Raw genomic sequence first — 26,472 nt, forward strand, 5'->3', positions numbered from 1 at the left:
GAGCGGTTATACAGTCGGCCTGCTTGTGCGGTTATACAGTCGACCTGCTTGTGCGGTTATACATTCGGCCTGCTTGTGTGGTTATACAGTCGCCCTGCTTGTCCAGTTGTACAGTCGGCCTGCTTGTGCGGTTATACAGTTGGCCTGCATGTGCGGTTATGCAGTCAGCCTGCTTGTCCGGTTATGCAGTCGGCCTGTTTGTACAGTTATACAGTCGCCCTGCTTGTACGGTTATACAGTCAGCCTGCTTGTGCGGTTATACAGTCGGCCTGCTTGTGCGGTTATGCAGTCGACCTGCTTGTCCGGTTATACAGTCGCCCTGCTTGTCTGGTTATACAGTCGGCCTGCTTGTGCGGTTATACATTCGGCCTGCTTGTGCGGTTATACAGTCGCCCTGCTTGTCCGGTTATGCAGACGGCCTGTTTGTACAGTTATACAGTCGCCCTCCTTGTCCGGTTATACAGTCGGCCTGCTTGAGCGGTTATACAGTCGGCCTGCTTGTGCGGTTATACAGTCGACCTGCTTGTGCGGTTATACATTCGGCCTGCTTGTGTGGTTATACAGTCGCCCTGCTTGTCCAGTTGTACAGTCGGCCTGCTTGTGCGGTTATACAGTTGGCCTGCATGTGCGGTTATGCAGTCAGCCTGCTTGTCCGGTTATGCAGTCGGCCTGTTTGTACAGTTATACAGTCGCCCTGCTTGTACGGTTATACAGTCAGCCTGCTTGTGCGGTTATACAGTCGGCCTGCTTGTGCGGTTATGCAGTCGACCTGCTTGTCCGGTTATACAGTCGCCCTGCTTGTCTGGTTATACAGTCGGCCTGCTTGTGCGGTTATACATTCGGCCTGCTTGTGCGGTTATACAGTCGCCCTGCTTGTCCGGTTATGCAGACGGCCTGTTTGTACAGTTATACAGTCGCCCTCCTTGTCCGGTTATACAGTCGGCCTGCTTGTGCGGTTATACAGTCGGCCTGCTTGTACGGTTATGCAATCGGCCTGCTCGTCTGGTTATACAGTCGACCTGCTTGTGCGGTTATACAGTCGGCCTGCATGTACGGTTATACAGTCGGCCTGCTTGTGCGGTTATACAGTCGACCTGCTTGTCTGGTTATACAGTCGCCCTGCTTGTGCGGTTATGCAGTCGACCTGCTTGTCTGGTTATACAGTCGGCCTGCTTACTCACGTCCTTGCAGTGAAGCCAGAGAGGGTTCTCGGTATCCCCTCAGCCGGCGTCCTCGGAGGGGAGAAACAACAGTACTGCACTGGCCTTGCCATGAATTCATGTCCCAGGACCTTCTCAGGTGCTCTTAGGCGTCCTGGCTGTCGACAGACTTTGGCTCGAAGGACCAATGAATGTTGGGTTCAGCCTAGGTGTTGAACCCCTGCTGGGTGACCAGTCTCTGGATACAAAGCAAGACACAACACCGGTGATCTCTTTATCTCACTGCAGGGAAGCCCGGTCCGGTCACAGAGACTTGTCTCTTGACTCGACTCAGCCGACTTCGGAGGAGGGCTTCTCTCGCAGTACCTTTTATTAAGCACTTCCATTTGCATAGCAGTAGAGGTGTCACCCATCCATCCATCCATTTTCCAAACCACTTATCCTACTGGGTCGCGGGGAGTCCGGAGCCTATCCCGGAAGCAATGGGCACGAGGCAGGGAACAACCCAGGATGGGGGGCCAGCCCATCGCAGGGCACACTCACACACCAGTCACTCACACATACACACCTATGGGCAATATCAGCAAGAAAGACATGTCTGTGTACTTTAACCTGCAGTCTTTCCTGAGCAGCCTAAGTGTTGCTCTGCAAACTTACAGGCAATACATAAATGGCAAGAAGAAGAATTTCCAACAGCCATGTTAAAGTGACAATAGCTGAAATGATACAGCCATGTTAAAGTGACAATAACTGAAATGATACAGTCATGTTAAAGTCACAATAGCTGAAATGGTACAGTCATGTTAAAGTGACAATAGCTGAAATGTTACAGCCATGTTAAAGTGAGAATAGCTGAAATGGTACAGCCATGTTAAAGTGACAATAGCTGAAATGGTACAGCCATGAGCAAGTGAAAGAGTCTCACGTAGCAGGTGTGAGTAACAGCTTAAGTACTGAGGTGTGAAGAGCTAAAGCAGGATTCTACCACTGAACTGAAGAGAACTTTATAACAGACAGACAATGAAGTTAGTGTTACTGAAATTGGACACTATTACTGGAATAGGTCTGATTCCACAGAGTCAAATGATGGACTGAATAGTGATTTTAAAAAAGAGAGGTAAGTGTCACAAATATTATGCTCTATCAGCTTGCAAGAATATTTAGATATTGCAAACAAAAATGAAGAGTTGCAAAAAAATACGGTTCCACTGTTTTCCTGCTACGTATTTGGAATATTTATATTTTGCTTTCTGTTTCCTTTTGAACTGTGTCTTAAAATTTGTGGGGTTTTCCTTTCTTTTCTTTCTGTCCAGTCTTTGACGTGAGGGTGTGAAAGAGTAATAAATGTGTGAGCGGAGAGAAGAGGGTGTGGGGTGTACAGATAGGCGCATCACGCCACAGGTAAGTGTCATTCACAGTCCCCTCCACACATGGGCGCATCACACCACAGGTAAGTGTCATTCACAGTCCCTTCCAAGCATGGGTGCATCACGCCACGGGTAAGAGTCATTCACAGTCCCCTCCACGCATGGGCGCATCACACCACGGGTAAGAGTCATTCACAGTCCCTTCCAAGCATGGGTGCATCATGCCACGGGTCAGTGTCTCAGACATCTGCACGCACAGACATCTGCACGCTCAGCCATCTGCACTCTCAGCCATCTGCACGCTCAGCCATCTGCACCCTCAGCCATCTGCACGCTCAGCCATCTGCACGCTCGGCCATCTCCTCGCTCTGCCATCTGCACTCTCAGCCATCTGCACGCTCAGCCATCTGCACTCTCAGACATCTGCATGGTCTGCCACAACAGGAAGTGCAGGGGAATCAAGCGCTAACTTAGTTCTTGATGACAGAACGGTATAAGATTTATTATTTGTATTAATGAATTATATAGTTACAAGTTTATTTATTTCCCCGCGACCCAGTAGGATAAGCGGCTTGGAAAATGGATGGATGGAAGTTTATTTATTTCATGCCATATATTATTGCAATATAGCTCATGTTATCTTATGGTAAAATAGACATATTTCTACTTTTACAGAGCTTTTCATGGAGTTATCTTGTGAGTGTCATCCTTTCCAGCATATAGTTTTTAGTTGTTCATGTGGTCTTGAGAAGACTGTTTCTCGGTCTCCTTACGGCAAGACAAGACAAATTTATTGTCATAAACAGGGGTTATTTAAATTAGATGTTCTTATTGGTTTGTTTTTCAGATCTCTTATCTGAAAAAAAGAAACATTTGATTCCTGATGTCGTGTCCAGTATTCTTTGTTTTTTTCCATCCATCTTTTATTAAGCACAGTTTAGTACCTCATGGCATATGTAAAGTGTATTACGTATTACAGTTCTGATATATAAGATTGTTAATAATACTGAATTGTACACAGTATTTTTTTATTGTACGTGGGTAAGCAGGGAGCGTGGCACACATGAGGAGCCGACGAGCAGGTCATGACAGTGTGTATGTGTGTGTGTATATATACGTCATACATATCTGTATGTATGTTACAGTGGTTATATAGAATAAGGGGACACGCGCGCCGTGCGCGTTAGCGAGTTATGATGGTTGCACAATTAATTTTTCCTTGGAATAACAGCAGAAAAAATAAAGTAGCAGAGTCTGAACATTAGTGCTCTCACTACGGTACCACGATGCTAATAATTAAAGAATAACATGCGAGCATTTAGTTTGATTAACTTGATCTGGTATTAAAAATTTAACATTTTTAATAAACCAACAACGGCCAGCCAAACAACATAAATATGCGCATATTAACGTGATTAAGAATATTTCATATTGTTCATAACTGGCAAGACAGTAACTCGAAAACGTACCATTTTTACACTTTGTCAGCACTAACTTACCAAATACGAAACGACTCCCCGGTTGCACTTCCTGTTGTGGCAGAGCGTGCACCTGACATCAGTGACTGAGTGACTGGCTGAGAGTGCAGATGGCTGAGCGTGCAGATGGCTGAGCGTGCAGATGGTTGAGAGTGCAGATGGCTGAGCGTGCAGATGGCTGAGCGTGCAGATGGCTGAGAGTGCAGATGACTGAGAGTGCAGATGGCTGAGAGTGCAGATGGCTGAGCGTGCAGTTGACTGAGAGTGCAGATGGCTGAGAGTGCAGATGGCTGAGAGTGCAGATGACTGATAGTGCAGATGGCTGAGAGTGCAGATGGCTGAGCGTGCAGATGGCTGAGAGTGCAGATGGCTGAGCGTGCAGATGGTTGAGAGTGCAGATGACTGAGAGTGCAGATGACTGAGAGTGCAGATGGCTGAGCGTGCAGATGGCTGAGAGTGCAGATGGCTGAGCGTGCAGATGGTTGAGAGTGCAGATGACTGAGAGTGCAGATGACTGAGAGTGCAGATGGCTGAGCGTGCAGATGGCTGAGCATGCAGATGACTGAGAGTGCAGATGGCTGAGAGTGCAGATGACTGAGAGTGCAGATGGCTGAGCGTGCAGATGGCTGAGAGTGCAGATGGCTGAGAGTGCAGATGACTGAGAGTGCAGATGGCTGAGCGTGCAGATGACTGAGAGTGCAGATGACTGAGTGTGCAGATGGCTGAGCGTGCAGATGGCTGAGCGTGCAGATGATTGAGTGTGCAGATGGCTGAGCGTGCAGATGACTGAGAGTGCAGATGGCTGAGAGTGCAGATGACTGAGAGTGCAGATGGCTGAGAGTGCAGATGGCTGAGAGTGCAGATGGCTGAGTGTGCAGATGACTGAGCGTGCAGATGACTGAGAGTGCAGATGGCTGAGAGTGCAGATGACTGAGAGTGCAGATGGCTGAGTGTGCAGATGACTGAGCGTGCAGATGACTGAGAGTGCAGATGGCTGAGAGTGCAGATGGCTGAGAGTGCAGATGGCTGAGAGTGCACGTTCTGAGCGGCTGCAGCCAGACTCTTCTCAGACTGTCAAGCGATTGTCATGGCCAGCGGTAGCAGCCCAAGTGGAGGAGCAGAGGAGCTCGAGAAACCTCCAGCATGACTTAAATCTCATGTGTGGGAGCATTTTGGCTTCCCCATTAAATATATTGATGGGAAAAGGGTGGTGAATAAAACCACCACAGTTTGTCGACAGTGTGGCACGAGGAAGCCGTATGAGACTGGCAATGCGTCGGGCTCGGCCGCTCATGTGAAACGACATCACCCTGGTGTGACAGGAGCTAAAACGAAGGCTGCGCGAAAACCGCTGATATCCGCGGCATTTAAACAGCCCTTTGCTGCCCAATCCGACCGGGCTGAAGCCATTACAAAAGCTATTGGGGTGTTTATGGCTGCAGACATGAGGCCACATTCCATTGTGCAAAGCAATGGGTTTAAACATATGATTAACGTGCTTGAGCCACGCTATGATATCCCATCGCGCGCCTACTTCAGTGACAAGACCGTTCCAAGCATGTATGAGCAGGAAAAGTCTAAAGTTAAGGCTTAACTGTCCCAGGCATCTTCTGTTGTCCTAACTACAGATGGGTGGACCTCCAGGGCAACGGAAAGCTACGTGACCATGACCGTGACCGTGACTGTGACCGTGACTATGACCGTGACCGTGACTGTGACTGTGACTGTACTGCTCATTACATCACAACGGAGTGGGAGATACGGAGCCCTGTGCTGCAGACACGCCCCCTCTATGAGAGTCACACAGGCACAAATCTGCCGCACTTACTGACAGAAGCAGTGGCAGAGTGGAGGATAGAGAGGCCCAATACTAATATCCCAGTCACAACAGATAATGCTAAAAAACAATTAAATGCAGTGAACGAGACAAGGGGGGCGGCATGGTGGTGCAGTGGTTAGCACTGTTGCCTCGTACCTCTAGGACCTGGGTTCAACTCCCCGCCTAGGTTACATGTGTGTGGAGTTTGCATGTTCTCCCCATGTCGTCGTGGGGTTTCCTCCGGGTACTCCGGTTTCCCCCCACAGTCCAAAAACATATTCAGACTAATTGGAGTTGCTAAATTGCCCCTAGGTATGCATGTGTGAGTGAATGGTGTGTGAGTGTGCCCTGCGATGGGCTGGCCCCCCATCCTGGGTTGTTCCCTGCCTCGTGCCCATTGCTTCCAGGATAGGCTCCGGACACCCCGCATTAATGTAAATCCCGAATGAAACCAAATCAGAACCAGCTTTATTCGCCAAGTCCGCTGGGGCAGACAAGGAATTCGCTTCCGGCTGCTCGAGACTCCCTAATACACAGACAATAAGATAAGATAAGATAATCGTGACAAGGAAATTGCGAAAATGACACTATACAAACAATAAGTTACACCATACAAGAAATAAAATTTGAAATACACACACATGGGTAACCCAATGTATAAGGTGCGGGGTTGAGTGCAAACAGAGTTTAAGGGGGGAAAATTGACAGAAGGCAGGTGACACAGCTTAGCTGTTTATGAGGGTGATAGCCTGAGGGGAGGAGCTGCTCCTTAGTCTGGTGGGTTTTGTGCACAGAGTTCTGTAGCGCCTGCCAGAGGGGAGGAGCTGCTCCTATGTCTGGTGGGTTTTGTGTACAGAGTTCTGTAGCGCCTGCCTGAGGGGAGGAGCTGCTCCTTAGTCTGGTGGGTTTTGTGCACAGAGTTCTGTAGCGCTTGCCAGAGGGGAGGAGCTGCTCCTTAGTCTGGTGGGTTTTGTGCACAGAGTTCTGTAGCGCCTGCCAGAGGGGTGGAGCTGCTCCTTAGTCTGGTGGGTTTTGTGTACAGAGTTCTGTAGCGCCTGCCTGAGGGGTGGAGCTGCTCCTTAGTCTGGTGGGTTTTGTGTACAGAGTTCTGTAGCGCCTACCAGAGGGGTGGAGCTGCTCCTTAGTCTGGTGGGTTTTGTGTACAGAGTTCTGTAGCGCCTGCCTGAGGGGAGGAGCTGCTCCTTAGTCTGGTGGGTTTTGTGCACAGAGTTCTGTAGCGCCTGCCAGAGGGGAGGAGCTGCTCCTTAGTCTGGTGGGTTTTGTGTACAGAGTTCTGTAGCGCCTGCCAGAGGGGAGGAGCTGCTCCTTAGTCTGGTGGGTTTTGTGCACAGAGTTCTGTAGCGCCTGCCAGAGGGGAGGAGCTGCTCCTAAGTCTGGTGGGTTTTGTGCACAGAGTTCTGTAGCGCCTGCCAGAGGGGAGGAGCTGCTCCTAAGTCTGGTGGGTTTTGTGCACAGAGTTCTGTAGCGCCTGCCTGAGGGGAGGAGCTGCTCCTTAGTCTGGTGGGTTTTGTGTACAGAGTTCTGTAGCGCCTGCCTGAGGGGAGGAGCTGCTCCTTAGTCTGGTGGGTTTTGTGTACAGAGTTCTGTAGCGCCTACCAGAGGGGTGGAGCTGCTCCTTAGTCTGGTGGGTTTTGTGTACAGAGTTCTGTAGCGCCTGCCTGAGGGGAGGAGCTGCTCCTTAGTCTGGTGGGTTTTGTGTACAGAGTTCTGTAGCGCCTACCAGAGGGGTGGAGCTGCTCCTTAGTCTGGTGGGTTTTGTGTACAGAGTTCTGTAGCGCCTGCCTGAGGGGAGGAGCTGCTCCTTAGTCTGGTGGGTTTTGTGCACAGAGTTCTGTAGCGCCTGCCTGAGGGGAGGAGCTGCTCCTTAGTCTGGTGGGTTTTGTGTACAGAGTTCTGTAGCGCCTGCCAGAGGGGAGGAGCTGCTCCTTAGTCTGGTGGGTTTTGTGTACAGAGTTCTGTAGCGCCTGCCTGAGGGGAGGAGCTGCTCCTTAGTCTGGTGGGTTTTGTGTACAGAGTTCTGTAGCGCCTACCAGAGGGGTGGAGCTGCTCCTTAGTCTGGTGGGTTTTGTGTACAGAGTTCTGTAGCGCCTGCCAGAGGGGAGGAGCTGCTCCTTAGTCTGGTGGGTTTTGTGTACAGAGTTCTGTAGCGCCTACCAGAGGGGTGGAGCTGCTCCTTAGTCTGGTGGGTTTTGTGTACAGAGTTCTGTAGCGCCTACCAGAGGGGTGGAGCTGCTCCTTAGTCTGGTGGGTTTTGTGTACAGAGTTCTGTAGCGCCTGCCTGAGGGGAGGAGCTGGAATAGATTGTGTCCAGGGTGTGACGGATCTGCAATGATTTTCTCTGCCCGTCTCCTAGTCTTTGAGTAGTGCAAGTCCTGGATGGGGGGCAGGGGGGCACCGATGATTTTTTCCGCTGCCCTCATCTGATCCTGAGTGGGTGTTTCTGGGCATCTAAATCCACAGCCCATTAAAGATACTGTCCTTTATTCCCCCCCCCACCCCCCAGGCTCGCTTTTATTGACCACCTTGCCAGAACTCTACATGGGAAAACTTTTCTGATTTGTCAGTCTCTCTCTCTCCCCGCCCCCTTCATTTTGTCCAGGATGTGAGGAGTTCGCAGGGCAGACTGAGGAGTGAGACAATTTTGATCTCCTTTTTCTGAATGTGGAGAGCTGGTGGGGGGGTGAGGGAGGGCACTCATCTGCTGCCAGCCAAGTTCTCCTTTCTCCTCTCGGACCCGGGCTCCCAAGTCATGGATCCCGGACCCGGATAAGAAGCTAATAGCCCTCTCTAGCAGAGCCGTGCTAAAGTCTCCCTGCGCTAAAATCATTCCCCTGGGAATCAATGGGCCTTTTCTTTTGTTGGCCGCTGTTTGCTCCACGGTTCTACACTCCATGTGAAACAGTAGACAGTCATGGGGAAACATAAAACATAATACTTGTGTGACCAGTTTGTCACTGGCTCTTGGGGGGGTCGTGTGCAGATATTGCCAATGAAAGAAGAATCAGTGGGAGATTAAGAGGTGACGGCCCCCACATCCAGATCGGATCTCCCGCGGGGGGGTTACTCAGATGCAGCGCGGAGCAGGGCTGAAATCCTGCGGCGCGCCATTGTTTCCACGTCCGTTTCCACTTTCACAGCTTCCGCGTTTCATACGAAGCTGATATAACAACTTCCTGTCTGTCAATGAAAGTGAAAGCGATTTAAAACTGCCATTTTGTCAAGAAACGCGAATATGATTCTGGAAAAATAAAAAGATATTTTTATTGCCAGGTAAGATTATACTCGACAGATTAAACCAATGGTAAAACATACATGTTTAACTTACTTAAATATTGGGATTTAATAGTTCTCAACATAATTAGTCTTTAAATATATCGCAGTGCATTACAGTAACCGTGTCACAGACTATTTTGAGCTTTCGAATGTAAAGCGAATTAGCAATAATAATAATATTTCATTATTTATGCTCAATCAGGATTTCGCCTAATATACAGTGTCGCTTAAACATGTACATGGGGCTAGATTATAATACTTTGAAGTTATATTAGGTTATAAAACTTTGAAGTTATACTAAGCTTGTGTCAGGTGCTTCCTGTATGACCCGTGATGACCTTTTAGGGTTTTTGGAGATGTCTTTCAGCATCTTGCCGTCTGCTCTTGCGGTGAACTTGCTAGGCAGTGGTTTTAAATGTGAATTATTATGTATTATTTTCTGGACAGTGGAACGGCTGATTCCTTGAGATCTTTTTACATCCTTCTCAGACTCATATGCATCTACAGGCTTCTTTCTGAAGGCCTCAGAGAGCTCTTTGGATCTCACATGGTGATACCACTCATTTAATCAGTCAAGAGCAAACCAGACTAAATATCTGTGGTTTAAATAAGACAGGCTCCACCAAAAAGCTCTGTAACAATGTTCTAATCATCTTCATCTGATGTGGTGACCTGAATCTAATTCTAGGCATTTTAAATAGTGATGAATGTGAGGGTGTCCTAACTTTTTCCTCAGTGTAAATTAGCATCTTAGTCAATTTACTTTCGTAAATAAGTGTATTTGTTTCTTGTTTTTCCATAGGTGATGTAATTACATCACCTTTATCTACATGTAGCGCCCCCATGCTGCGGTAACGAGCATGACTCCTAAATCCCATCCACAATCCCTTCGGGGTGCCCTGAGTTCTTTTATTTTATTTACAGTAATTTACCAGTGGAGCTTTGAGATGTTGTTTTCTCCCCTATTTGGTATGAGCTTCGGCCGCTCTCAACTACCAAAGGTGCTGCCCGTTTAAATAATCACCGTCTTCCAGGGTAAAAACACATACCTTTACTGTAAAACTGAGATTATCACACAATAAAATAAACAATCGGCTACGGTATCTTCCATTCAGGGCTTTTCCACAAATGTCATGTGATTAAATTTTTTTTCATCTCTGTTTTTATATATAGAATTGGGTCTCTTTAGGAGAAATGGTGAGGTTTTTCATGGCAGAATGACATTTGGGGTGTTTTATGTTCCCAGACCCGGCAGACCCCAGTGAACTAATCAAAGTTCCATTATTTTCAATTGGGGTCTGCAAATCCCCCAAAAGGTGGCTAAGGTGTGGAAATAAGCATTTGAATTTTTCCTCTTGTAGTAAACTAGAGCCAAATTGGTGGCTTAGACCATGATATCACTGGATTCTGTTGAAATGTATTATGCTTAAACGGAGTTACAAACCCCTTTTGGGTATGTGGATACCCTACAGGTGGCTGTTCAGGTAGCGTGTTGTAGGCTAATTATTACTGATAAGTTCCTTATTCATTTGTGTGCTCCGGAACAGATGCTTTTGGTCTGTATGCCGTTGTTGGTTATTACCTTTTATAATGAGCACTGTTAATGCATTGCGTTGTGTTTCACATAACCAGCCAATAGCAATATATCCTGAGGTCGTCCTTAGGACGTCCTCTTTTGGTCTGGATGTCGTCCATCCAAATGAAAGGTTATTTTTTACATCCAGAGGACGACTTTGAGGGATGTCCAAACAATGTCTAGGTGACCTACAGTAGTATGGACTTTATAAGGACATTCTCGGGACCAGTTATGAACATCCTGAGAATATATTATGGATATTAAAGCCATGCAAATCCTAGATCATGACTGTTATCTCGTTCTGACAGGAATTTAATGTTGATTTAAAAGGTTTAAAAGCAAGGACCCTAAAAATAATACAGTATTGCACTTAAATATCCTTTAACCCATCATATGTCATCACTTTATACCCGTTACTATGATACTTTGAGAATTTTACTAACATTTTATATATAAACAAAAAAGGTTTGCGTCTTACCAATTCTGTCTAAACATCTAAACAGTGCTTTAAACAGTGAATCTAAACAGTTACAATATTGCTTTTTTTACAAACACAAAACACTTACAATAAATATATCACATTCATCCATCCATTCAAAAATTTCTGCTTCTCCGAGGTCAGCTTGCAGGGCAGCAGTCTCAGCAGGGAAACCCAGACTTCCCTCTCCCCAGCCATTTCATCTAGCTCCTCCGGGGGAATCCCGAGGCGTTCCCAGACCAGCCGAGAGACATAGTCCCTCCAGCGTGTCCTGGGTCTTCCCCAAGGCCTTGCTATTGTGACGCTCTTTTCTTGACTGGGGTTCGTTAGGCTTCGAGGTTTATTTAGGAATGAGGCCGGAGACTGTATGTGGATGTATATATATATATATTTACTCCCCTGATCTAAAATAACAAGAACATATACAGCTCCGCTCAGCGCTACGCATTTCCCGCTACTTTTCTCCTTCCCTCTCCCGCGCCAACTCTCTCCTTTTATTTCCTCCGTCACCTCATCTCACCACCGCGCTCCATCCGCGAGCCCCAACAAAGCAGACCCTCTTCCCCCTCAACACCAAATTACTCTTACACTATTATGGCATATACTTTTTTATTTCGAGTCGTGCCATCCAAATCCCGCTGGATTTGTTCATACAACCATATGGCGATTAAAGCCTGTGTTTCCTCCTTTGTCTATCCTTCCATTCTACTGCATTTAATTAAATTTCTCGCTGTTCGCTGTGTGTTTCAAAAGATGTTGGTTGTATTTCGTGTTTCAGCGGCTGGCTATTTGCATAACCAATCAACAACAAATACGTTTGCAAGTCCCACCCCAAAGTACCGAAGTACCAAAGAAGTACCCCAGCTGGTTTGGCACTTTCTGGACTAGAACTTTCAGTACTGGTACTGAACTGTAAGTCAATGGAAAAGCGAAAGTACCATACTTTGTGCAGAGAGCCCAGCCACCCTGCGGAGGAAACTCATTTTGGCCGCTTGCACTCGTGATCTCGTTCTTTCGGTCACTACCTACAGATCATGACCATAGGTGAGGGTAGGAACGTAGACTGACTGGTAAATCGAGAGCTTTACCTTTTGGCTCAGCTCCTTCTTCACCATGACAGACTGATGCAGCTGCTGACGCAGCGCCAATCCACCTGTCTATCTTGCGCTCCATCCTTCCCTCACTCGTGAAAAAGACCCTGAGATACTTAAACTCCTCCACTTCAGGAAGGACCTCCTCCCCAACCTGGAGAGAGCACTCCACCCTTTTCCAGCTGAGGACCATGGTCTCAGATTTGGAGGTGCTGATTTTCATCACAGCCGCTTCACATTCGGCTGCGAACTGCTCGAGTGAGAGCCGAAGGTCACGGTCCGATGAGGCCAACAGAACCACATCATCTGCAAAAAGCAGAGACCTAATCCTGAGGTCACCAAACTGGACACTCTCAATGCCTTGGCTGCGCCTAGAAATTCTGTCCATAAAAGTTATGAACAGAATTGGTGATAAAGGGCAGCCCTCACCAGAAACGAGTCCAACTTACTGCTGACAATGCAGACCAAGCTCTGACACCGGTCATACAGGGACCGAACAGCCCTTATAAGGCAGCCCGGAACCCCTTACTCCCGGAGCACCCCCCACAGGACTCCCTGAGGGACGCGGTTGAATGCCTTCTCCAAGTCCACAAAGCACATGTCGACTGGTTGGGCAAACTCCCATGCACCCTCCAGGACCCTGCCGAGAGTATAGAGCTGGCCCACTGTTCCACGGCCAGGGCGAAAACCACACTGCTCCTCCTGAATCCGAGGTTCGACAATCCGACGGACCGTCCTCTGCAGGACCCCCGAATAGACCTTACCAGGGAGGCTGAGGAGTGTGATCCCTCTATAGTTGGAACACACTCCCCGGTCCTCTTTCTTGAAGAGGGTGACCACCACCCCGGTCTGCCAGTCCAGAGGCACCGCCCCTGATGTCCACGTGATGCTGCAGATGCATGTCAACCAAGACATCCAGAGCCTTGAGGACCTCTGGGCAGATCTCATCTAATATAATTCTTTTTGACTGTTTTCACTTAAAAACCCCCACCCTCTGTTAAAATGGTTTAGTCTAGACTCCCACTACGGGGTGCCTGTTCCAAAAGCACAGTTTGCATGGTTCAGAAACGTTCCTCTGGCTGATGGACACTCACTCACAGAGCTATGAGCAAAGACCAGCCCTAACATTTAGCCTACATGAATAGCCTGCCCTATGCCTAACCTAGGCCACAGACAAGCACGGTTGAAACACACGAACTCTGTATCAAAGACAGTAAATACATATCGAGAGGGTTTAACACCCACGTAATTTGGTAACTTAACCATCCCTATAAATTGTTGGGCTTCAAGATGTCCCAGACATACTTCTGTAGCGTTTAGTTAATTAATGTTACATTGAGGCATCTTGCCGTAACATTAATGTCATCGCTAGTTAAATATAACTTTAGCAGAATTAACAAACAACCTCAAACTAAATAAGCATCTAGCTAACGTTATCAGAACTTAAACATATTGTGGCAAATTATAACATTTACGCAAATCATAACATTAACCTCAGGGTAAACCTAAAGTTAAGGCATTAACTTTTAGAATTTACAAGTCTCTACAAAGCCAGCTGGCTAACGTTACGTGACGGCAGATCATAGCTCACTAAAATAACATTGGGGTGAGGATCCATGACACTATAGATAACGTTATCAAAACAACATGTGACGGCAGATTATAGCTCACTAAAGAAACATGGGGAGAGGATCCATGACACTAGATAACGTTATTGATTTCCCAGGCTTACTTGCTGATTATGTATCTAAATTTCTTACTTAATGCTGTCTTTCATTGCTGATTGTTACTTTAGTGTTCTGTGGGCTCTCACTTTCTCTGCCGCATCACAGACAAACTCACAGGTGTCACACAGGATTCTGTCATGCTTGCATATTATTAATTACACACATCCAAAGATGGGCGTTGTGAAGTGGTCTGAAATCTGTGCACATAGTTCTGTTGCCAGGCAGAATTTTGCAGGGCACCAAGGCCACTGTGGCCTCTGAACATGGATTTTCAGAATTACGGCCCTGGCACCTGTGGTATATTAGGTCGTTTACGGTACAGGTTTATATTTGACACTGTGAGAGAGAGGAAGAATGCCGGATCCATCAAATTGACAGGTCGGGTCAAAAGGTCACTTGTGGGCGGGGCTTGTGTAGGCGGGGCTTGGTTGTGGTGGTACGATGTGACATTAGAGATGACCTTCAAAAGTATGGCTCCATACGCTGATGTAATACAACGCTTGCGTGTCTTTACTAGATTATTTAATTGCAATTAACCAGGTGCACTCATATCGTGTCTCTATTAACCCATATCTGTACTTGTGCGAGGTCATATATGGAAACCAAAACTTCAAACAGATTTTACTGGGCTGCATGTATGGCCCAAGTCGTTAGAGACGGCCTTCAAAAGTGTGGCACCATACGCTGATGTAATACAAACGCTTGCGTGAGGAAGAAACACACATACACTGTCAAAACTAGCGCCAAGCGTTTTTATTGGACGACAGACCCTCCGCCTCCTCCTCTCATTCTTTGCTCCAACTTTATCATTTTCTCCCAGAGTCTCAGTCTCTCACAGTTTCTCACAGACTCGCACAGCTGCACGGCTCTCAGCTCTCCGGCATCGCTCTCTCCAAGGATTATCCAAGCCCGTGGGGACCTTAGCGCAGTACCGCACCAGATGCAGGGTTCTAAGTCCTTTGCTGATTCTCCAAAGCCCGGGACCTTACCACGGTACCGCAACACCAGACACGGCGTACGCTCACGCTCCATCAGGTAACCCACCCCCGCTCAGCCCCGGCGGTGCCCGACAAAATAATAACTTATTAAAATAACACACACACTCATAAGCCCTCTCCTCAATATAACACTCTCCTCAATATAATTTAAAAATAAAATAATAATTAAATAATAATTTTAAATAATAAATAAATAATTTAAAATAATAATAAATAATTTAAAATAATAATAAATAATTTATAATAATAATAAATAATTTATAATAATAATAAATAATTTATAATAATAATAAATAATAATATAAAATAATATTAAATAATTAAATAAATAATAAATAATTAATAAATAAATCCAACTCCCGTGATGTCACATCGTACCACCACAACCAAGCCCCGCCTACACAAGCCCCGCCCACAAGTGACCTTTTGACCCGACCTGCCAATTTGATGGATCCGGCATTCTTCCTCTCTCTACTGTGGCCTCTGAACATGGATTTTCATAGGGGGCATCAAAGCCAGAAAAAGGGGCAATGACGTCCATGGCTCTCGGTGATATTCCTGCCCTGTCACCTGTGTTCAATTAGGTTGTTTATGGTACAGGTTTATATTTGACACTGCGTGCACCATCACACGCCGGGTCTTCTGCTAGTTCTTAAATGTGGCTGTATGTTATTCCAACCTTTGGCAAAATAACTTCCATGACTGAGTGACAGCTCTGCTTCTCAGTTCCTGCTGTGCGGTGTGACAGTGACAGACAGAAGTGGCCAGGATCTACAAAAGTCCCTGGTCCAGACAGCCCAAGAACCTGTAAACAAGGACCAGGTTCCAGAACTTCATTCTGAAAGCGCCTAATAAGGTGAGTAATGAAAACAACAAGTGCAAACACTTCAAAGAAGGAGGTAATTCCAAACTGGGACAAATGCAGCCCTCCAGAGCATGTAGATGGAAAAGTGCTTTAAAGTCCTCAATTCAATGGCTACATGCTTTTCTAACTTAAGCACACAGTAGAATACAGCCCACAGTTGTTAGTCCAAATGATCAGTGCACATCTCTACTTGTGGTTTAAAAACTGACTAGTTTCCTTTGGGTGACAGATATAGCCTGTAAACTGAATTTGGAATATAAAGCTAACATTACTTCTGCTTTTGATTACAGAGTCAGACTGCAATACATGGGACCTGGTTCTTTACAACCCTAATCATCTAAGCGATGGCTCACTGTTCCAATGAGGAGGTTTGGATGTAACGTTTCAGCATATGATGCATGTTAAAGCCGTAAATACCAGACACTGAAAGACAGGAAAGCTTAAGTTCATAACATGAACAACTATTTTCAGTTGAAGCTTGCTGAATATAGCAGACAGAAAGTTCTCTCTCCGCAGTGCTCTTCCTCAGGCTACTTCCTTACCATACTGCACTGCACCAAATGTTACAGACGTACTGTAACAGAACAGAATAACTTAGCAGACAAAAAGCTCACTCTCTGCAGTGCTCTTCCTCAGGCTTCTTCCTTACCATACTGCACTGCACCAACTGTTACAGATGTAGCAGAACAAAATAGCTTAGCAGATGAAATGCTCACTCTGCAGTGCTCTTCCTCAGGCTACTTTCTTACTATATTATGCTACATGAAATGTTATTGATATATTGTAACAGAACAGCATACCTTAATACAAAATATGTATAACTATATCGGATGCTCTCTCAACATGTTTTAGTGTATTTTGTTTCTGACAAAGGGTTAATAATAATGCAGAAAATAAACACACACATGTACTTCCTATAGTAAGGAAGGAATCACAGCAGGTGTCTCCTGTAGACATATAAGACTGTGAGCAGGAAACCTGCCTTCTGTTAACGGAAAGGTCAGTGCATGTGTGGGAGTGACATGTACGGGTTTGTGAGTCTCATGGACTCATCTCCGACACCCTGCAGACCCAGACCTCGCTCGCTGACCTCTTGCTGGGTTATCTGGAGGAGCTCACTGGGGATGACCTGAAGAAGTTAAAATATAACCTGACTCACCTGGGGCATAAAAAGTATCAGCATATTCCCAATGGTCTGCTGAAGAAATTGCACAGAACAGACCTCGCCGACAAGATGATAAGTGCCTACGGTGAAGCTGATGCTCTCAATGTCATGCTTGAGATCCTGAAGAAGATGAACATGAATGACCTTGCTCAGAGACTGAATGAAGACCTGCAGAAGGGTAATCATATATTTAAACTTTCTTGTTTTTTGTATAAATTGTAACCGTTATAATCTCTTGAAAAATTAGCATATTGTATAGCATTATGTGAGGAATAATTGACGACGGGCCGTTGAATTATTAAAAAATAATGCACACCTGAGGTGGTGATGTGGCCACGACGCGAAGCGGTGTGCATCATTTTTTAATAATTCAACGGTCCAGAGTCAATTATTCTGCTTATACTACGGTTGCCACACCTCAAGACATCGATCAGATGATATATTTCAAGGGATTCGTCCGGTTTTTCTACTTAAATTGCTATTGTGAGTAGGATTATTTCTTCCGCATCTCATCCAACGACTTGTCACGGGAGAGTCGGCAGCGATCGCGAGCAGAGCGGCGATCGTGCGGAAGGAGCAGGCAGGCAAGCGGGATACGGGGAAAACGGGGTTTTATTTGGGGAAACCGGAGCAGGACGGGAAACAGACATTGACAACATCAATGACGGACAAAGGACTCGGGTAAGACACGGACTGAAATACACAGGACTGATTGAAAATAATCAGACACAGCTGGGTACAATCCGGGAAACACACGTGGGTAGGCAGTGGGCGTGGCACACAGGAGGAGCCGACGAGCAGGGCATGACACGACTCTTTTGCTAGTTCCAAAACGTCATTTTAAAGCTGGCAATGGAGGCTTCAGCCGTTGATAGCAGACAAATGCAGTTAATAATGAAGTTATTAGAAAGAGAGCGAGAGAGACAGAGACACAGAGAAAGAGAAACAGAGAGAGTGAGAGCTTGTATGAATTAGGCTACCTCTGTGTGTCCCTCAACAGTGTTCTGAAGCACCGTCTCTAAACTGTAAGTCTGCTTTAAGATGCAGCGCTGTTATTACCTCGCTAGTGGGAAATGTCATGTGTAGCCTTTAAGTTGCTACACTAGGCGAACTGATAAAATCGTCAGGGCAGCGCTGACAACACGTTTTTGTGTGAGTGTGTAACCGTAGTGTGCGTGTGCAAGGACGTGTGATTGCAGTAATGAGACAGAAAAGCTTATGCATGTATATTTATTCATTTAATTATTTATTAGTTCGTTGCATTTTTCTATTTATTGCAATATTATTACAGTTAACTATGCGAAGTGATATGGAACTGTAATGCGGTCAAGAGAGCTACCTGGAACTACGTTCGCCGTGCGTTTCCCTGAAAATAATTGCACACCTCAGAACGTTCGTCAGCCAATCAGATTCAAGCATTCAACGGTCCCGTAGTATAAATGGGAAATGATGAACAGTTTGTTAGATACTGATGCTGAAGACAGAAGTGCCAGGTGACCTCTGACCCCCGGAGGTTTTTTTTCTCCCTACTTGAGAGTTTTTGGTTCCTCTCTTCCGTTGTCATCTGACTTTCTTTCTTTTATTTCTTTGTCTTCTCTCTTCTGTATTTATTAATTATTCTGCATAAATGATGCAGGAATGTGTCCCAACGTGCCCATGTTGAGCACCTTGGACTCGGTAGTGAAAGGCACTATATAAAAATACATTGTGTTGAACCCTGTATATCAGGGCGGCCAGTGGCAGAGGCAGTACAGGAAAATGCCGGGGGGGGCGTCCATTCAAAAGGGGGGAGAATTAAAATTTTGACTTTCACTATATTGATTTACTACTATTTTACACTATTATTTAGAAATTGTAAAAAGCTTATGAAATAAGGGATTTTTTTTGGTTTACCCAGCACCCCCCCCCCCTCCCCTCCTTATCACACGCTGTAAGTGACATTGATATGATTGATAAGCGTGTGATACAATTAATGGTATCTAATTCAAACAGGCGCTATCATGTCAGAAAGACCGAAGCCTACCGGTGCCAGAGGAAGAAAAAGAAAAAGAAGAGAGGAGGAAAAACAGGAAAAAGACAGAGGTAATAATCACTAATCAGAGTAATTACCATGTTACTGTCAGCAGAGTGTTACTAGCTTACCTTGGATAATTCAGCATTTGCTAATGTAATAAATAGCTAGAATTAATGTCAGTTACTCCCAGCACAAATTCATTAGGGAAAGTTGTTAATACTTTTCAGGTGTTTGGGATGGGGAATAACCTACAGCATCATTGTCAGAAATACTCTTTATCTTTAACGTGTCCTGCTGCACCTACATGAACCGTCCACTGTGTCTGTCTCAGGGTAGTAAACTGTAATAGGCAAATAAAATGCTTTTCTGTTCCCATCCCCCTTTTTAACTAATAGTTTAAATCCTCTGCATTTTTATTACTGATTAGTCTTATATGCATAGCAAACAGCATCATCATGTGAGCGACGTGCTCATTGAAGGAGGTTTTGTGCATGAATGCCAGCCAGCTGTCATTTGTCTTGCTGTTTATAACTTTCTAAACATAAAGTAATCTGGCTTAGGTGCTGTTATTGGCTGGGTTTAATGCCCCCCCAGCCAGGGCCGGTCAGTCCTATAGGCAACATAGGTGGCTGCCTAGGGCTCCACCTTCTGAGGGGGCATCGACTTGCCAGCCAATTTCACTTTGCCTCAGACAGGGGGCGCCGGTGGTGATGCTCTCCTAGGGCACCACCTTCTGAGGGGGCAATGACTTGCCAGCCAATTTCACTTTGCCTCAGGCAGGGGGCGCCGGTGGTGATGCTCTCCTAGGGCACCACCTTCTGAGGGGGCAATGACTTGCCAGCCAATTTCACTTTGCCTCAGGCAGGGGCGCCGGTGGTGATGCTCTCCTAGGGCTCCACCTTCTGAGGGGGCAATGACTTGCCAGCCAATTTCACTTTGCCTCAGGCAGGGGGCGCCGGTGGTGATGCTCTCCTAGGGCTCCACCTTCTGAGGGGGCGCCGACTTGCCAGCCAATTTCACTTTGCCTCAGGCAGGGGGCGCCGGTGGTGATGCTCTCCTAGGGCACCACCTTCTGAGGGGGCAATGACTTGCCAGACAATTTCACTTTGCCTCAGACAGGGGGCACCGGTGGTGATGCTCTCCTAGGGCTCCACCTTCTGAGGGGGCAATGACTTGCCAGCCAGTTTCACTTTGTCTCAGGCAGGGGGCGCCGGTGGTGATGCTCGCCTAGGGCTGGAATTTAAAGCTTAATTTTAATACAATGAAATAGCAAAAAGTGTCTCTGTGCAGGTGGTGGGGGATTAAAAATGCCCTGTTATATTTATAATGCGGGGACCATTTCTCAGATCCCCACTAACATCTGTAAATGCAATCAAAGAACTGAACATGCCAAAAGTCTCATTTTGTTTGGTAGCTGATGGTTAAGGTTAGGGCTGTGTAGGGGTTAAGGTCGTCATGTTGGGATTAATGTTGTGTGTTTTAATCCTCCTACCACACTGGTCAGGATCATGTTGAGAATTAGTGAATTTTTCTCTCATTTTTCTTCAGGGGAGCTCATGTCCAGCACGATGAAATGTAACCTGAAGAAGAAATGTGAGCGTGTATTTGAAGGGAAAGCTAAGGGAGGACAGCCAACACTTCTCAGTGAGATTTACACAGAACTCTACATAACTGAAGGTGGGACTGGAGGAGTCAATGATGAACATGAAGTGAGACAGATTGAAATAGCATCCAAGAAAAGGCAAACAGAAGATACTACAGTCAAGTGCAATGATATATTTATACCCTCATGTGGGCGTAGGACACCTATTAGAACCGTACTCACTAAAGGAGTGGCAGGTATCGGGAAAACAGTCTCCGTGCAGAAATTTATTCTCGACTGGGCAGAAGGAAAAGCAAACCAGGATGTTCACTTCATATTTGCTCTTCCTTTCCGGGTCCTGAATTTGATTAAGGATGAATACAGTCTGATTGAACTACTTCACCGCTTTGTCCCAGAACTGAAATCATTTCAATCCACTGAGCTGTTTAGGTACAAAGTCTTGTTCATCTTTGATGGTCTGGATGAGTGTCGCCTTCCTCTAGATTTTCAGAACAATGAGAGCTGGTTTGATGTAACAACGAAAATGTCACTGGATGTGCTGTTGACTAACCTCATTAAGGGGGATCTGCTTCCATCCGCTCTCCTCTGGATAACCTCCCGGCCAGCAGCATCCAATCAGATACCTCCTGAGTGCCTCCACCGGATGACAGAGATACGAGGGTTCAGTGATGCCCAGAAGGAGGAGTATTTCAGGAGGAGATTCAGGGATCAGAGTCTGGCCAGCAGGATTATCAAACATGTGAAATCATCAAGGAGCCTCTTCATCATGTGCCACATACCTGTGTTCTGCTGGATTTCAGGCACTGTCCTTGAGAGGCTTTTTAGTGAGACTGACAGGAGGGAAATTCCAGGGACTCTGACTGAAATGTACACACACTTCATGATCTTTCAGTCCAGTTTAAAAAATGACAAGTATATGAAGAACTGTGAAACCGAGCTTAAGGAATACAGCAACAAATTCTTTTTGAAACTTGGTAAACTGGCTTTTGACAACCTTGAGAAAGGCTATCTCATATTTTATGAGCAAGATCTGACAGAGAATGGCATTGATGTCACTGAAGCTTCAGTTTACTCTGGAGTGTGCACAGAAGTCTTTAAAGAGGAATATGGGCTGTATCAGGAGAAGGTGTACTGCTTTGTGCATCTGAGCATCCAGGAGTATCTCGCTGCTTTATACGTGTTTCTGTCAAACTCATCAGATGACCTGCTGAAGACTGCAGTGGATCAGGCATTAGAGAGCAAGAATGGACACTTGGACCTCTACCTCCGCTTCCTCCTGGGCCTCTCAACACACTCCAGTAAGACTCTGTTACAAAGACTACTGGGACAGACAAGAATCAGCTCACATAACATTTGTAAAACAGCCAAATACATCAGGGAGAAAATAGAGGAGAATATATCCCCTGAAAGGACTATTAACCTGTTCCACTGTCTGGTTGAACTGGGTGACAATTCTCTAGTAAATGATGTAGAAAGATACCTGAATTCAGGAAGCCTTTCAGCAGATGACCTCTCACCTGCACAGTACTCAGCTCTGGCCTTTGTGATGCTGGTGTCAGATGAGGAGCTGGATGTGTTTGATATGAAGAAATACATCAGATCAGATGAAGAGCACTGGAGGCTGCTGCCTGTGGTCAAGAACTCCAGGACGGCTCTGTAAGTGACGTGGGGATGGGAAATCATGTCTGGTCTGGCAGTAATATATGAATATTATTTGAAATGTCTGATGAATATTATTATTTTGATAATCTCGACTGCAGCTGTTTCTATAGCAGTAGCTAATCTGGACCACAGACTTTATAATGACTGAAGGTAGTGATGTAGTAACAAACCAAAAAGTGACCTTTCCGTTCCCATCCAGGCTGCCTTCTGATCACAGGCACAGCATCCTAACCTGCTATAGAAGCAGTGAGGGCTCTTTATCCACAGGGTGTATAAGTGGTATGTGAGTGTTATTGTCAGCAGGTGTGTTCATGTGATGGAGCCCAGAGCTGGGAGCTTCTGTATGACTGCTGTCTCTGGCTGCTCACTGGCGGCCTCTGCTGGCCACAGCTGCACCTGGCTGAGGGTGTGATGACACATCTAGTCTGGCAGTATAAAGATTAAGATTCTTTAAAATATAAAATATATGTATAATTTTTTACCCTCGTATCAATAACTAGGATTTTTAGACTTTATATTAACTGAAGTGGGGGCAGCATGGTGGTGCAGTGGTTAGGTTTAGGGTGAGGGGGGCGGCATGGTGGTGCAGTGGTTAGGGTTAGGGTGAGGGGGGCAGCATGGTGGTGCAGTGGTTAGGGTTAGGGTGAGGGGGGCAGCATGGTGGTGCAGTGGTTAGGGTTAGGGTGAGGGGGGCGACATGGTAGTGCAGTGGTTAGGGTTAGGGTGAGGGGGGCGGCATGGTGGTGCAGTGATTCGCACTGTTTCCTCACACCCCTGGGACCCGGGTTTGAGTCTCCGCCTGGGTTTCCTCTGGTTTCCCCCCACAGTCCAAAGACATGCTGAGGCTGATTGGTGTTACTAAATTGTGTGTAAGAGTGAATGGTGTGTGAGTGTGCCCTGCGATGGGCTGGCCCCCTATCCTGGGTTGTTCCCTGTCTTGTGCCCATTGCTTCCGGGATAGGCTCCGGACCCCCGCGACCCGGCAGGATAAGCAGTTTGGAAAATGGATGGATGGATATTAACTGAAGTTATTGATGTAGTAAAAACAAAAAAGACAAGATTTCCATGACCATCCTTTGTGTAACAAATAACCAAAGATGCAGCCTCATACATAATGGTCCAGGTTTCATTAGTAGTCGGAAAACGACTCATATTCTTTTCAGTTCTGGATGCTGTAGGAAGCATTTCTGTAAATTCTGGGTGTGGTGCATGACTTTTTGGGTTCGACTCTGTCCATGAGCGGAAGGTCGCTGGTTCAGATCTCCTGGCCGGCAGAGTGATCTCATCACTGGGTCCTTGAGCTGCAGGGGGCTGGATGCTGGCCGACCCTATGCTGTGACCCCAAACTTCCTCTCACCTGTATATGTGTCGTGTGTCTCTTGGAGAGCAATATGGGAGGGGCGAAAAGACAATTTCCCCATGGGGATGAATGAAGCATCATTATTCATAAATCATTCAAACAAACATTTCTTCGAAAAGCCTTTTTCACAGGACTGATAGCTCTCCGATAAGTGTATTGTTGATTAGGGATGGGTGGTAAGTGAAATATATATATATGTGTTATTTTGGTTTAAAAATATCGTAATAAATATAAATTTAATGAGTTCCACCCAAACACAGAATGCAATTTCAATTCAGTTTTATTTATACAGCGTGTTTCCACATTACATTCTCTCAAAGTGCTTTACAGCAAAGTGCTCAGTGAGAAAGTCAAAAGGGAACAGTGGCAAGGAAAAGCTCCCTAGAAGGAAGAAACCTTAGGAGGAACCAGATTCAGAGGGGGAGCCCATCCTCCAGGAGGCAGCAGAGGAAGCCCTAACCCTAACCAGACCCAAAGGGGGAGCCCATCCTCCAGCGGGCAGCAGAGGAAGCCCTAACCCTAACCAGACCCAAAGGGGGAGCCCATCCTCCAGGGGGGAGCAGAGGAAGTCAAATGATCAAGATGGTGAAATCTCAATTCACATTGTCTCAATCTCAACATTTGAGTCACAAAGCAGGGGACACGGAGGTGATGACAGGCAAGTGCTGGAGCCACTTTAGATGGCAGGGCGAACAGTAGTACAGCAGCAGTCACAGGCAGAAGGGCGACAGGCCGGAAGGACGTCACAGGCAGAAGGGTGAGCATCACAGGCAGAAGGGGCGAGCAGGCCGGAAGGGCGTCACAGGCAGAAGGGTGAGCATCACAGGCAGAAGGGGCGAGCAGGCCGGAAGGGCGTCACAGGCAGAAGGGCGAGCATCACAGGCAGAAGGGGCGAGCAGGCCGGAAGGGCGTCACAGGCAGAAGGGTGAGCATCACAGGCAGAAGGGGCGAGCAGGCCGGAAGGGCGTCACAGGCAGAAGGGGCGAGCAGGCCGGAAGGGCGTCACAGGCAGAAGGGCGAGCAGGCCGGAAGGACGTCACAGGCAGAAGGGTGAGCATCACAGGCAGAAGGGGCGAGCAGGCCGGAAGGGCGTCACAGGCAGAAGGGCGAGCATCACAGGCAGAAGGGGCGAGCAGGCCGGAAGGGCGTCACAGGCAGAAGGGGCGAGCAGGCCGGAAGGGCGTCACAGGCAGAAGGGCAGCAGGCCGGAAGGGCGTCACAGGCAGAAGGGGCCAGCAGGCCGGAAGGGCGTCACAGGGAGAAGGGTGAGCAGGCCGGAAGGGCGTCACAGGCAGAAGGGCCGGCAGGCCGGAAGGACGTCACAGGCAGAAGGGCGAGCAGGCCGGAAGGGCGTCACAGGTAGAAGGGCAGCAGGCCGGAAGGGCGTCACAGGCAGAAGGGGCCAGCAGGCCGGAAGGGCGTCACAGGGAGAAGGGTGAGCAGGCCGGAAGGGCGTCACAGGCAGAAGGGCCGGCAGGCCGGAAGGACGTCACAGGCAGAAGGGCGAGCAGGCCGGAAGGGCGTCACAGGTAGAAGGGCAGCAGGCCGGAAGGGCGTCACAGGCAGAAGGGGCCAGCAGGCCGGAAGGGCGTCACAGGGAGAAGGGTGAGCAGGCCGGAAGGGCGTCACAGGCAGAAGGGCGAGCAGGCCGGAAGGGTGTCACAGGCAGAAGGGCCGGCAGGCCGGAAGGACGTCACAGGCAGAAGGGCGAGCAGGCCGGAAGGGTGTCACAGGCAGAAGGGCGAGCAGGCCGGAAGGGCGTCACAGGGAGAAGGGCGAGCAGGCCGGAAGGGCGTCACAGGGAGAAGGGCGAGCAGGCCGGAAGGGCGTCACAGGGAGAAGGGCGAGCAGGCCGGAAGGGCGTCACAGGGAGAAGGGTGAGCAGGCCGGAAGGGCGTCACAGGGAGAAGGGCGAGCAGGCCGGAAGGGCGTCACAGGGAGAAGGGCGAGCAGGCCGGAAGGGCGTCACAGGGAGAAGGGTGAGCAGGCCGGAAGGGCGTCACAGGGAGAAGGGCGAGCATCACAGACAGAAGGGGCGAGCAGGCCGGAAGGGCGTCACAGGCAGAAGGGCGAGCAGGCCGGAAGGGCGTCACAGGCAGAAGGGCGAGCAGGCCGGAAGGGCGTCACAGGGAGAAGGGCGAGCAGGCCGGAAGGGCGTCACAGGCAGAAGGGCGAGCAGGCCGGAAAGGTGTTACAGGTAGTGGAGATGTCGCAGGCAGCAGGGTAGGCAGGATATCTTGATAATTTGGGGTCTCCAGGCAGCATAGCCCAGGAGGAGGAGGGGAAATAAAATGTGCAATTAGCCAAAGTAGGGGAGACCCAATGCAGTGCAAAGAGTTAGACGAGTGCAGTATGTAAGCTCCAGCAGATATGGCTATGGCAGCATAAGTAGGAGGGAGAGGCAGGTGGGAACGCAGGCATGGGGGGTCCCTGAAATGTCAGCACTCCAATTCCACAAGGGGGTGTGAAGCTAGAGTGACAGCAATTCAGTTCAATTCAATTTTATTTATATAGCGCTTTTATGAACAGTCACTGTCACAAAGCACTTTACATATAACTGGCCCGAACCGCAACCAAGCAAGCCTGAGGCGACAGTGGTAAGGAAAAACTCCCTCTAGCAGGAAGAAACCTTGAGAGGAACCTAGACTTGGAAGGGGACCCCATCCTCCTCTGGGCAACCGGGGAGCATGAAAATGTATTCACATTAACATTAGTTCAAGTCCTACAACAGCACTGACAGTCCAGTTTATCCAAAGCCAATGGCACCGATCCCCACCCAGCTCTACACCTCACACTATAGGTCTGACTGGGAGTG

At 47.6% G+C, this 26,472-nt stretch overlaps 2 protein-coding genes across 2 annotated transcripts in view; both read left to right on the forward strand.

Moving 5' to 3' along the window:
• LOC125725332 (protein NLRC5-like) overlaps positions 1–26,472 on the forward strand; it is a 554,938-nt gene that overhangs the window by 176,202 nt on the left and 352,264 nt on the right. The window lies entirely within an intron of this gene.
• The window catches only part of LOC125725336 (NACHT, LRR and PYD domains-containing protein 12-like), a 248,178-nt gene that overhangs the window by 76,596 nt on the left and 145,110 nt on the right, over positions 1–26,472 (forward strand). Inside the window, exon 6 of the mRNA XM_049002196.1 lies at positions 19,011–19,100. Within this exon, the coding sequence (XP_048858153.1) occupies positions 19,011–19,100 (90 nt within the window). The remainder of the gene's footprint in view (positions 1–19,010; positions 19,101–26,472) is intronic.

This window comes from Brienomyrus brachyistius, unplaced genomic scaffold (genome assembly GCF_023856365.1).
Source record: "Brienomyrus brachyistius isolate T26 unplaced genomic scaffold, BBRACH_0.4 scaffold65, whole genome shotgun sequence".
Classification (NCBI taxonomy): Eukaryota; Metazoa; Chordata; class Actinopteri; order Osteoglossiformes; family Mormyridae; genus Brienomyrus; species Brienomyrus brachyistius.